This window comes from Oncorhynchus mykiss, chromosome 19 (assembly GCF_057628025.1).
Source record: "Oncorhynchus mykiss isolate SJ-2025 chromosome 19, ASM5762802v1, whole genome shotgun sequence".
Lineage (NCBI taxonomy): Eukaryota > Metazoa > Chordata > Actinopteri > Salmoniformes > Salmonidae > Oncorhynchus > Oncorhynchus mykiss.
The window spans coordinates 70657211-70669249 of record NC_143040.1 but is presented as its reverse complement, the minus strand read 5'-3'; the positions used below and the strand labels follow the sequence as shown (position 1 = coordinate 70669249).

At 48.3% G+C, this 12039-nt stretch overlaps 1 protein-coding gene across 1 annotated transcript in view; it reads right to left on the bottom strand.

Annotated features, from left to right (window-relative positions):
* The window catches only part of pygl (phosphorylase, glycogen, liver), a 32720-nt gene that overhangs the window by 17463 nt on the left and 3218 nt on the right, over positions 1-12039 (bottom strand). The window contains exons 4-10 of the mRNA XM_036955307.2: positions 8498-8601; positions 4106-4237; positions 3695-3806; positions 2886-2968; positions 2122-2259; positions 1939-2031; positions 1635-1781 (exon numbers count right to left, since the gene is read on the bottom strand). Of these exons, the coding sequence (XP_036811202.2) occupies positions 1635-1781; positions 1939-2031; positions 2122-2259; positions 2886-2968; positions 3695-3806; positions 4106-4237; positions 8498-8601 (809 nt within the window). The remainder of the gene's footprint in view (positions 1-1634; positions 1782-1938; positions 2032-2121; positions 2260-2885; positions 2969-3694; positions 3807-4105; positions 4238-8497; positions 8602-12039) is intronic.

The following is a 12039-nucleotide window of genomic DNA, read 5'->3' as shown; positions in this document are numbered from 1 at the left end:
TACCCCCAGTGCCTACGCTGCGGTCGCCTACCCCCAGTGTCTACGGTAACCTACCCCCAGTGCCTACGCTACGGTAACCTACCCCCAGTGTCTACGGTCGCCTACCCCCAGTGTCTACGCTACGGTAACCTACCCCCAGTGTCTACGCTACGGTCGCCTACCCCCAGTGCCTACGCTACGGTAACCTACCCCCAGTGTCTACGCTACGGTCGCCTACCCCCAGTGCCTACGCTGCGGTCGCCTACCCCCAGTGTCTACGGTAACCTACCCCCAGTGTCTACGCTACGGTCGCCTACCCCCAGTGCCTACGCTACGGTAACCTACCCCCAGTGTCTACGGTAACCTACCCCCAGTGTCTACGCTGCGGTCGCCTACCCCCAGTGTCTACGGTAACCTACCCCCCAGTGTCTACGCTACGGTCGCCTACCCCCAGTGCCTACGCTACGGTAACCTACCCCCAGTGTCTATGCTACGGTAACCTACCCCAGTGTCTACGCTACGGTAACCTACCCCCAGTGTCTACTGTAACCTACCCCCAATGCCTACGCTACGGTCGCCTACCCCCAGTGTCTACGTTACGGTAACCTACCCCCAGTGTCTACGCTACGGTAACCTACCCCCAGTGTCTACGCTACGGTAACCTACCCCCAGTGTCTACGCTACGGTAACCTACCCCTAGTGTCTACGCTACGGTCGCCTACCCCCAGTGTCTACGTTACGGTAACCTACCCCCAGTGTCTACGCTACGGTAACCTACCCCCAGTGTCTACGCTACGGTAACCTACCCCCAGTGTCTACGCTACGGTAACCTACCCCCAGTGTCTACGCTACGGTAACCTACCCCCAGTGTCTACGCTACGGTAACCTACCCCCAGTGTCTACGCTACGGTAACCTACCCCCAGTGTCTACGCTACGGTAACCTACCCCCAGTGTCTACGGTAACCTACCCCAATGTCTACGGTAACCTACCCCCAGTGTCTACGCTACGGTAACCTACCCCCAGTGTCTACGGTAACCTACCCCAATGTCTACGGTAACCTACCCCCAGTGTCTACGCTACGGTAACCTACCCCCAGTGTCTACGCTACGGTCGCCTACCCCCAGTGCCTACGCTGCGGTCGCCTACCCCCAGTGTCTACGGTAACCTACCCCCCAGTGTCTACGCTACGGTCGCCTACCCCCAGTGCCTACGCTACGGTAACCTACCCCCAGTGTCTACGCTACGGTAACCTACCCCCAGTGTCTACGCTACGGTAACCTACCCCCAGTGTCTACGCTACGGTAACCTACCCCCAGTGTCTACGCTACGGTAACCTACCCCCAGTGTCTACGCTACGGTAACCTACCCCCAGTGTCTACGGTAACCTACCCCCAGTGTCTACGGTAACCTACCCCCAGTGTCTACGGTAACCTACCCCCAGTGTCTACGGTAACCTACCCCCAGTGTCTACGGTAACCTACCCCCAGTGTCTACGGTAACCTACCCCCAGTGTCTACGGTAACCTACCCCCAGTGTCTACGATAACCTACCCCCAGTGTCTATGAGTCTTGTAAGGGGGAACACATTTTAAAATAAGTAATTTAACTATCAACGTACTGACACAGAGAGCAGTGATCTCAGGTAAATACGTACGTCCAGGTGTCCCTGATTGATCCTGTAGATGATCTGGAGGTGTCTGGGCAGCAGGGTCTCCAGCAGGCCAACGGGCCAGCGCTCCAGAGCCTCGGGAAGCACCGTGTGATTGGTGTACGCAAAGGTCCGCTTGGTGATGGCCCACGCCTGAGGAGAGACAGGTTCCACTAATACAGTAAACGTTTCCTGAACATTCACATTAGGACTTATGACAGTTAGCCAAGGTTAGTTGTATTTTCATATAAGAAATGTCTTTAATATCATAATAACAATGTACAATATAATAATCTCTCTCTAAACGCACCGTGTCCCAGTCGAGTTTCTCGACGTCCACAAAGACCCTCATGAGCTCTGGGATGGCCATCGCAGGATGAGTGTCATTCAACTGGATGGCCACCTGTCAACACAATCAACCAAACAGATTTTTTTGTTGCGATTCAGACATCATAGAAAATCAATAACACATCACAGGTAATCAATAAGTAACCTTCTCTGGGAAGCTGTCGAAAGACACTGGACCGGTGGAGCCCTTCTTGGATATCTTGAAGCGTCGGATGATGTCCTGAAGTGTGGCCGCCACCACAAAGTACTCCTGCTTCAGGCGTAGCTCCTTCCCCTCAAAGAACTACAACAATGAAGAAGGAGAGGAATCAAGAACTACAACCCCTCAACAAGAGGAGAGGAATCAAGTCGTTAGGAGTTAGAAACACACTAGCCCAGTGTTTCCCAAACCCATTTTGGTCTTTGCCCCTAGCACTACACAGCTGATTGTGAAATCGATTAGTTGAATCAGCTGTGTAGCATTAGGGGCAAAACCCAAAATGTGGACCCGAGTTTAGGAAACCCTGAAACCCTGCACTAGCCGGTCCCCAGATGCGTTTATGCTGTCTGTTAAACCCCTGTGGTCATTTCTATGACAACATCCATAGGAGTTGACTCTAAATATCAGTTCTGTTACACTCACAGACAATATTTTTACAGTTTTTGAAACTTTAGAGTGTTTTCTATCCTAAGCTGTCAATTATATGCATATTCTAGCATGTGGTCCTGAGAAATAGGCGGTTTACTTTGGGAACGTTATTATTCCAAAATTAAAAATAGTGCCCCCTAGTTTCAAGAGGTTAAACCCCTGCGGTCATTTCTATGCCAACGTCCATAGGAGTTGACTCTACAGCCTGATCTGGAATCAGGTTACAGATATACCAGCGTATCAAAATGGACTCACACCTACGTGGCCAATGCGGAACTTACGTTATCGTTGGGATAGAGGACACGAGAAATATTCTCCGCCAGATTCCTGTCCAGAACAGCTTGGATGTAATCTCCAACATTGACTGAGGAGAGATCATAGAATTACATATAGGGTTGCAAAATACCAGGAACTTCTCCAAAATACCAGGAACTTCCCTGGTTTTTCAGAAATCCTGGTTGGAGGATTCCAGATATCCATCTTTTTCCCTTCTGATTTAGGAAACAAAATAAGGGTTGTAAGTGTTTCAAAAATATCCTATCGGAAAAATGAATGGTGGAAAATGATTGGAACCATTTCCCTGTTTGACCACTAGGTTTTATGGGTATTATGACACCTCCCCAGGAAAAGAAAGGGCTTTCCAAGTTTCATTTGTTACAGATTCACTCGTCCAATACTGTAACTATTAAGGTCTGGATTAAGGTCTGGATTAAGGTTCGGATTAAGGTCCGGATTAAGGTCTGGATTAAGGTCTGGATTAAGGTCTGGATTAAGGTTCGGATTAAGGTCTGGATTAAGGTCTGGATTAAGGTCTGGATTAAGGTCTGGATTCTAACTTGAGATCTGTGTGCTTAACTCTAAGTGTTCCACCATAAATCCTACATTGACAAAAAAAATGTGTAATTTACGTGAAAGTCTGAGTACTCGGATCTAAAGTTAAGTTCCAAGTTAGCTCTGGTCCAGGGCTTTAAAAACAGCCTTGTTTGAGCCTTCTTCAAGCATTCTTAGCAAGCCGCACTAACACCCTGGACCAGAGCTAGCTCTGATTAGGCAAGGTTAAAAGGTAAAGGTCATCATCCTGGCCACTAACAGTCCTTCAGGTTGAAGTCGTTGGGAGCTCTGGCTGACCACAGCCTCATGGTGTTGACTGTGTTGTTCATATATCCAGGGATGGGCGTGTCATAGGGCATGGCCAGGACCACCTACATAACACATTCAAGGCATGGAAAGAATTAGGATTGAGATTAAAATGAACTAATTCATCTCAACACATCATAGATATGCTGTGGGAATAATTGGTAATACTTTTTAATTTCTATATCCTAGTAAATATCAGTAACACTTAACATAAGTCTTCTTATACTTGTGTAGTTACAATGTAATGACATGTTACATAGTAATTCCATAGCAATTCTCACCATAGATATGCAGGTACTAAGTACTGCTAGTAGTATTATTAGTGTGTTACCAATTAAAATGTATTATCATCATGATTAAATACCTGCGTATCCACCCATCTGGCCCCTTCCTTAGACTCCTCCACTCTGCCGTAGAAGTGCACAGGTAGCATGTACTCAGGGCGGGCCTTCTCCCAGGGGTTACCATGACGCAGCCAATCATCTGCCTCTTCCACCTAAGAACAAGGAATTTAACAGTGAATTTCAAATCGAAGAGTGACTAAGCAACATTTTTAATATGAGTGAAAATGACCACGAAACCATAGCCTGGTCCCAGATCTGTTGTCTCCTTCTATAGCCTGGTCCCAGATCTGTTGTCTCCTTCTATAGCCTGGTCCCAGATCTGTTGTCTCCTTCTATAGCCTGGTCCCAGATCTGTTGTCTCCTTCTATAGCCTGGTCCCAGATCTGTTGGCTTCTATTGCCTGGTCCCAGATCTGTTTGCTTCTATAGCCTGGTCCCAGATCTGTTTGTGCTCTTGCAAACTCCATTGCCCATTGTCAAGACAATGATGGCACAAACAGAGTGGCACTCAGGCTAATGAAACACTAGATATGAGCATAATTGTTCATAGTACAAAGTAGTAGTATTATATTATAATAGTGGTATTATAGTATAGCAGTAGTATTATAGTACTACTACTACTACTATAGCAGTATTATAGTACAGTGGTAGTATTATAGTATAGCATTAGTATTATATCAAAGCAGTAGTATAGTATAGCAGTAGTATTATGGTATAGTAGTAATATTATATCATAGTAGCATCATAGTATAGTATTAGTATTATAGTAGTAGTATTGTAGTATAGTAGTAGTAGTATAGCATTATAGTAGTATTATAGTATAGCGGTAATTTTATAGTATCGTGGTAGTATTATATTATAGCAGTAGTATTATAGTATAGTAGTATTATGGTATAGTAGTAGTATTATAGCACGGTAGTATTATAGTATAGCATTAGTATTATATTATAGTAGCATTATAGTATAGTGGCAGTTTTATGTTATAGTAGTATTATAGTATAGTGGTATTATAGCATAGTGGTATTATAGTATAGTATTAGTACTATATTATAATAGCATTATACTGTAGTATTATATTATAGTAGTAGTGTAGTATAGTAGTATTATAGTATGGTAGCATTATAGTATAGTAGTAGTATTATATTATGGTAGCATTACAGGATTATATTATTGTTATACTATAGTAGCATTATAGTATGGTAGTAGTATTATATTATACTAGTATTATAGCAGCGTAGTAGTATTATAGCATAGTAGTATTATAGTACAGTAGTGTTATAGTATAGTCGCGTTATAGTATAGTAGTATTATACTATATTAGCATTATAGTATAGCAGTAGTATTATATTATAGTAGTATTATAGTACAGTGGTAGTGGTATAGTATAGCAGCAGTATTATTATAGTATAGTAGTAGTATTATATTATAGTAGTATTGTATAATAGTAGTATTATAGTATAGTAGTGGTATTGTATTATAGTAGCATTATAGTACAGCAGTAGTATTATAGTATGGTAGTAGTATTATAGCATAGCAGCATTATAGTATAGTAGTAGTATTATATTATAGTAGCATTATAGTATAGTTGTAGTATAGTAGTAGTATTATATTATAGTAGCATCATAGTATCGTAGCATTATAGTATAGTAGCAGCATAGCATAGTAGTAGTATTATAGTATGGTAGCATTATAGTATAGCGGCAGTAGTATAGTATAGTAGTAGTATTATAGTATAGTGGAATGATAGTACAGTAGCATTATAGTATAGTAGCGGTATTATAGTATATCAGTATTATATTATAGTAGTAGTATAGTAGCATGATAGTATAGCAGTAGTATAGTAGTAGTATTATATTATATTAGTAGTATAGTAGCATTATAGTATAGCATTAGTATAGTATGGTAGTATTATAGTATAGTATTATTATTATAGTATAGCGGTATTTTAGTATCGTAGCTGTATTATAGTATGGTAGTATTATAGTATAGCAGTATTATAGTATAGTAGTAGTATTATATTATAGTAGCAGTATAGTATCATTATAGTATAGCAGTAGTATAGTATGGTAGTACTATAGTATAGTAGTAGTATTATATTATAGTAGTAGTATGGTAGCATTACAGTATAGCAGCAGTATAGTAGTAGTATTATATTATAGTAGTGGTATAGTAGCATTATAGTATAGCAGTAGTATGGTAGTTTTATAGTATAGTAGTAGTATTATATTATAGTAGCAGTATAGTATAGCAGTAGTATAGTATGGTAGTATTATAGTATAGTAGTAGTATTATATTATAGTAGTAGTATAGTAGCATTATAGTATAGCAGTAGTATAGTATAGTAGTAGTATTATATTATAGTAGTAGTATTATATTATACGAGCAGTCTAGTAGTATTATAGTATAGCAGTAGTATAGCATGGTAGTATTATAGTATAGTAGTAGTATTATATTACAGTAGTATTATTATAGTATAGCGGTATTATAGTATAGTAGTAGTTTTATATTATAGTAGTAGTATAGTAGTATAGCAGTAGTATAGTATAGTAGTAGTATTATATCATAGTAGTAGTAGTAGTAAACGTGCTCCCCCCGGAGCACGTTTAGTTTTTGTTGCCTTAGCACTAAACAGCTAATTCAAAGACCCAACTCATCATCAAGCTTTGCTTATTTGAATCCAGGCTGGACGGTGAGAGAGAGGAAGTGGGCCACCACAATGTTGCAGAACTGGGTTTAAATACTATTTGAAATCTTTCAAATACTTTGAGTGTTTGCTCTAGTCTGCCTGGAGTGCCAGATGGGTGGGGTTTGCACTTTGGCAACTATTCTATTGATTCCATTGCACCAGACAGGCTCAATCAAACACATATTAAGTATTTTAAATTGTTTTAGAATCGTTTTTGAACCCAGGCATGCAGTGTTGACCAATCATTAACAGGAATGGAAGTTGCTGCCAACTGCCTCCTTTTCTCTGTTGCCATAGTGTAACAATGCCTGTGTCCCAAACGGCACCCTATTCCCTATATAGTGCACTACTTTTGACCACAGCCCCCCCATGGTCCCTAGTCAAAAGTAGTGCACTATGTAGGGAATAGGGTGCCATTTGGCACGCAGAGAGTGCCTGTTGCCGGTGGTTGGCTCAGAGGTTGAGAAAGCTGTTGTGTTGTTGCCCTTTTGTTAAGACTCTGATAATGACCTACAGTACCTTCTATACACGGCTGAGGGGTTTTGCCCTTTTGAATTTGGCCTGTGTGTTTGCAGTGCAAAGTAGTTTAGAACGCTGAAACCTGATTGTACTGATTATTCATTGACTGAAGTGACGAGGCACGAAGCGTTTTAGAAATGAGAGTGTACTGCAAATAATGAAATCTTTATCATACACCCCCCTGTAACGGTTTTCTTGAGTTGAAGGAGAGGAGGACCAAAATGCAGCGTGGTTACTATTCATGTTTTTTAATAAGACAACTAAACATGAACAGAATACAAAACAACAAACATGGAAAACCGAACTAGCCCTATCTGGTGCAAACTAACACGGAGACAGGAACAATCACCCACAAAACCCAAAAACCAAACAGGCTACCTAAATATGGTTCCCAATCAGAGACAATGACTAACACCTGCATCTGATTGAGAACCATATCAAGCCAAACATAGAAATAGACAAACTAGACATGTAACATAGAATGCCCACTCAGATCACACCCTGACCAAACAAAACATACAAAGCAAACTATGGTCAGGGTGTGACAACCCACTCCCCCCCCCCCCCCCCCCCCCCAAAAAAAAAATGCTAACCCTAACCCTAACCCTAACCCGATATTGAAAAGGTGACAGATTGAAATGTTTTAGGGTATGATCGTTGTGCGTCTAACTTTCTCACTCATCATTATTTCATGATTCATTCAGGATAATCTGTAATCATGGTAACATCCACATTCATGTAGAAGTGTTTAGAAAACATATTCTATTCTTATTTACAATTAAAAGGGCCTCTATACATTATTTACCATTCATTTGTATTGGGCACAAAATAATCTGAAACACAACAGAGTTACAAGCTTGATGTAGACATTGCATGCTAGGAATATAAGACTATACTTTTTACTACTTTAATGTGAATGACCGAATAGTGCTGTCATATATAAATCGGTTCACCAGATATGGATGAAAATAACCTCAAATTAAAGCTGTCAGTCTGCACTTTATTACATCAAATTTAAAACCCAAAGTGCTGGAGTACAGAGCCAAAAACAACAACAAATGGGTCACTGTCCCAATACAGTTGGAACTCGCTGTATAAATAATTTACAAGTACAAACAAAAAAAAATGGATGTAGCAATCCCAGATTGTCCCTTTAAATGCAGTAGATTTATGCAGTGGAATGTGTTTAAAAGTGTTGTGGATATTACCTGCCAACCTTCCTTGATCTTCTGATTGAAGATCCCATATTCATAACGGATGCCGTAACCGTACGCTGCCAGACCCAGGGTGGCCATCGAGTCCAGGAAACATGCTATATTATATACACACACACACACACACACATATACAGGACAAAATCATGTAAATGTTCAATAGAAAACTATGTTTATTGGATGAAGGATACAGACACAGTGGATGTCAAGACAAACTGTATGGATGAAGTATGGTGTAGTACAGGGATAAGTGGTGGTGGTGATGGGGCGGGACAGCCTCCTGGTGGTGGTGGGGCGGGACAGCCTCCTAGTGGTGGTGATGGGGCGGGACAGCCTCCTAGTGGTGGTGGTGGTGGGGCGGGACAGCCTCCTAGTGGTGGTGGTGGTGGGGCGGGACAGCCTCCTAGTGGTGGTGGTGGTGGGGCGGGACAGCCTCCTAGTGGTGGTGGTGGGGCGGGACAGCCTCCTAGTGGTGGTGGTGGGGCGGGACAGCCTCCTAGTGGTGGTGGTGGGGCGGGACAGCCTCCTAGTGGTGGTGGTGGGGGGGAACAGCCTCCTGGTGGTGGTGGTGATGGGGCGGGACAGCCTCCTAGTGGTGGTGGTGGGGGGGAACAGCCTCCTGGTGGTGGTGGTGATGGGGCGGGACAGCCTCCTAGTGGTGGTGGTGGTGGGGCGGGACAGCCTCCTAGTGGTGGTGATGGGGGGGAACAGCCTCCTAGTGGTGGTGGTGGTGGGGCGGAACAGCCTCCTAGTGGTGGTGCTGGTGGGGCGGGACAGCCTCCTAGTGGTGGTGGTGGGACGGACAGCCTCCTAGTGGTGGTGGTGGGGCGGGACAGCCTCCTAGTGGTCGTGGTGGGGCGGGACAGCCTCCTAGTGGTGGTGGGGCGGACAGCCTCTTAGTGGTGGTGGTGGGACGGGACAGCCTCCTAGTGGTGGTGGTGATGGGGCGGGACAGCCTCCTGGTGGTGGTGGTGGGGCGGGACAGCCTCCTAGTGGTGGTGGTGATGGGGCGGGACAGCCTCCTGGTGGTGGTGGTGGGGCGGGACAGCCTCCTAGTGGTGTTGGTGGCGGGACGGGACAGCCTCCTAGTGGTGGTGGGACGGGACAGCCTCCTAGTGGTGGTGGTGGTGGGGCGGACAGCCTCTTAGTGGTGGTGTTGGTGGGGCGGGACAGCCTCCTAGTGGTTGTGGTGGGGAACAGCCTCCTAGTGGTGGTGGTGGGGAACAGCCTCCTAGTGGTGGTGATGGGGGGGAACAGCCTCCTAGTGGTGGTGGTGGTGGGGCGGAACAGCCTCCTAGTGGTGGTGCTGGTGGGGCGGGACAGCCTCCTAGTGGTGGTGGTGGGACGGACAGCCTCCTAGTGGTGGTGGTGGGGCGGGACAGCCTCCTAGTGGTGGTGGGGCGGACAGCCTCTTAGTGGTGGTGGTGGGACGGGACAGCCTCCTAGTGGTGGTGGTGATGGGGCGGGACAGCCTCCTGGTGGTGGTGGTGGGGCGGGACAGCCTCCTAGTGGTGGTGGTGATGGGGCGGGACAGCCTCCTGGTGGTGGTGGTGGGGCGGGACAGCCTCCGAGTGGTGTTGGTGGTGGGACGGGACAGCCTCCTAGTGGTGGTGGTGGTGGGACGGGACAGCCTCCTAGTGGTGGTGGTGGTGGGGCGGACAGCCTCTTAGTGGTGGTGGTGGTGGGGCGGACAGCCTCTTAGTGGTGGTGGGGCGGGACAGCCTCCTAGTGGTGGTGGTGGGGCGGGACAGCCTCCTAGTGGTGGTGGTGGGGCAGGACAGCCTCCTAGTGGTGGTGGTGGGGCGGGACAGCCTCCTAGTGGTGGTGGTGGAGGTGGGGCGGGACAGCCTCCTAGTGGTGGTGGTGGTGGGGCGGACAGCCTCCTGGTGGTGGTGGTGGGGCGGACAGCCTCTTAGTGGTGGTGGTGGTGGTGGGGCGGGATAGCCTCCTAGTGGTGGTGGTGGTGGGGCGGACAGCCTCCTAGTGGTGGTGGTGGTGGTGGTGGGGCGGGACAGCCTCCTAGTGGTGGTGGTGGTGGGGCGGGACAGCCTCCTGGTGGTGGTGGTGGTGGGGCGGACAGCCTCTTAGTGGTGGTGGTGGTGGGGCGGGACAGCCTCCTGGTGGTGGTGGTGGTGGGGCGGGACAGCCTCCTAGTGGTGGTGGTGGTGGGGCGGGACAGCCTCCTAGTGGTGGTGGTGGTGGGGCGGGACAGCCTCCTGGTGGTGGTGGTGATGGGGCGGACAGCCTCCTAGTGGTGGTGGTGGGACGGGACAGCCTCCTAGTGGTGGTGGTGGTGGGGCGGACAGCCTCCTAGTGGTGGTGGTGGGACGGGACAGCCTCCTAGTGGTGGTGGTGGTGGGGCGGGACAGCCTCCTAGTGGTGGTGGTGGGGCGGGACAGCCTCCTAGTGGTGGGGCGGGACAGCCTCCTAGTGGTGGTGGTGGGGCGGGACAGCCTCCTAGTGGTGGTGGTGGGGCGGGACAGCCTCCTGGTGGTGGTGGTGGGGCGGGACAGCCTCCTAGTGGTGGTGGTGGTGGGGCGGGACAGCCTCCTAGTGGTGGTGGTGGTGGGGCGGGACAGCCTCCTAGTGGTGGTGGGGCGGACAGCCTCCTAGTGGTGGTGGTGGTGGGGCGGACAGCCTCCTAGTGGTGGTGGTGGTGGGGCGGACAGCCTCCTAGTGGTGGTGGTGGTGGGGCGGGACAGCCTCCTAGTGGTGGTGGTGGTGGGGCGGACAGCCTCCTAGTGGTGGTGGTGGTGGGGCGGACAGCCTCCTAGTGGTGGTGGTGGGGCGGACAGCCTCCTAGTGGTGGTGGTGGGGAACAGCCTCCTAGTGGTGGTGGTGGGGAACAGCCTCCTAGTGGTGGTGGTGGGGAACAGCCTCCTAGTGGTGGTGGTGGGGGGGAACAGCCTCCTGGTGGTGGTGGTGGTGGGGCGGGACAGCCTCCTAGTGGTGGTGGTGGTGGGGCGGGACAGCCTCCTAGTGGTGGTGGTGGTGGGGCGGGACAGCATCCTAGTGGTGGTGGTGGGGCGGGACAGCCTCCTAGTGGTGGTGGTGGTGGGGCGGGACAGCCTCCTAGTGGTGGTGGTGGTGGTGGGGCGGGACAGCCTCCTAGTGGTGGTGGGGCGGGACAGCCTCCTAGTGGTGGTGGTGGTGGGGCGGGACAGCCTCCTAGTGGTGGTGGTGGTGGGGCGGGACAGCCTCCTAGTGGTGGTGGTGGTGGTGGTGGGGCGGGACAGCCTCCTAGTGGTGGTGGTGATGGGGCGGGACAGCCTCCTAGTGGTGGTGGTGGGGTGGACAGCCTCCTAGTGGTGGTGGTGGTGGGGCGGACAGCCTCCTAGTGGTGGACAGCCTCCTCGCGTTGATGCGGACAGCCAGCCTACAGCAGCCTCCTAGGTTGAGTAAACTTCCTGTTCTGGTGAGCCAACAGCAGCCTCCTAGGGTTGAGTAAACTTCCTGTTCTGGTGAGCCAACAGCAGCCTCCTAGGGTTGAGTAAACTTCCTGTTCTGGTGAGCCAACAGCATCCTAACACACACTG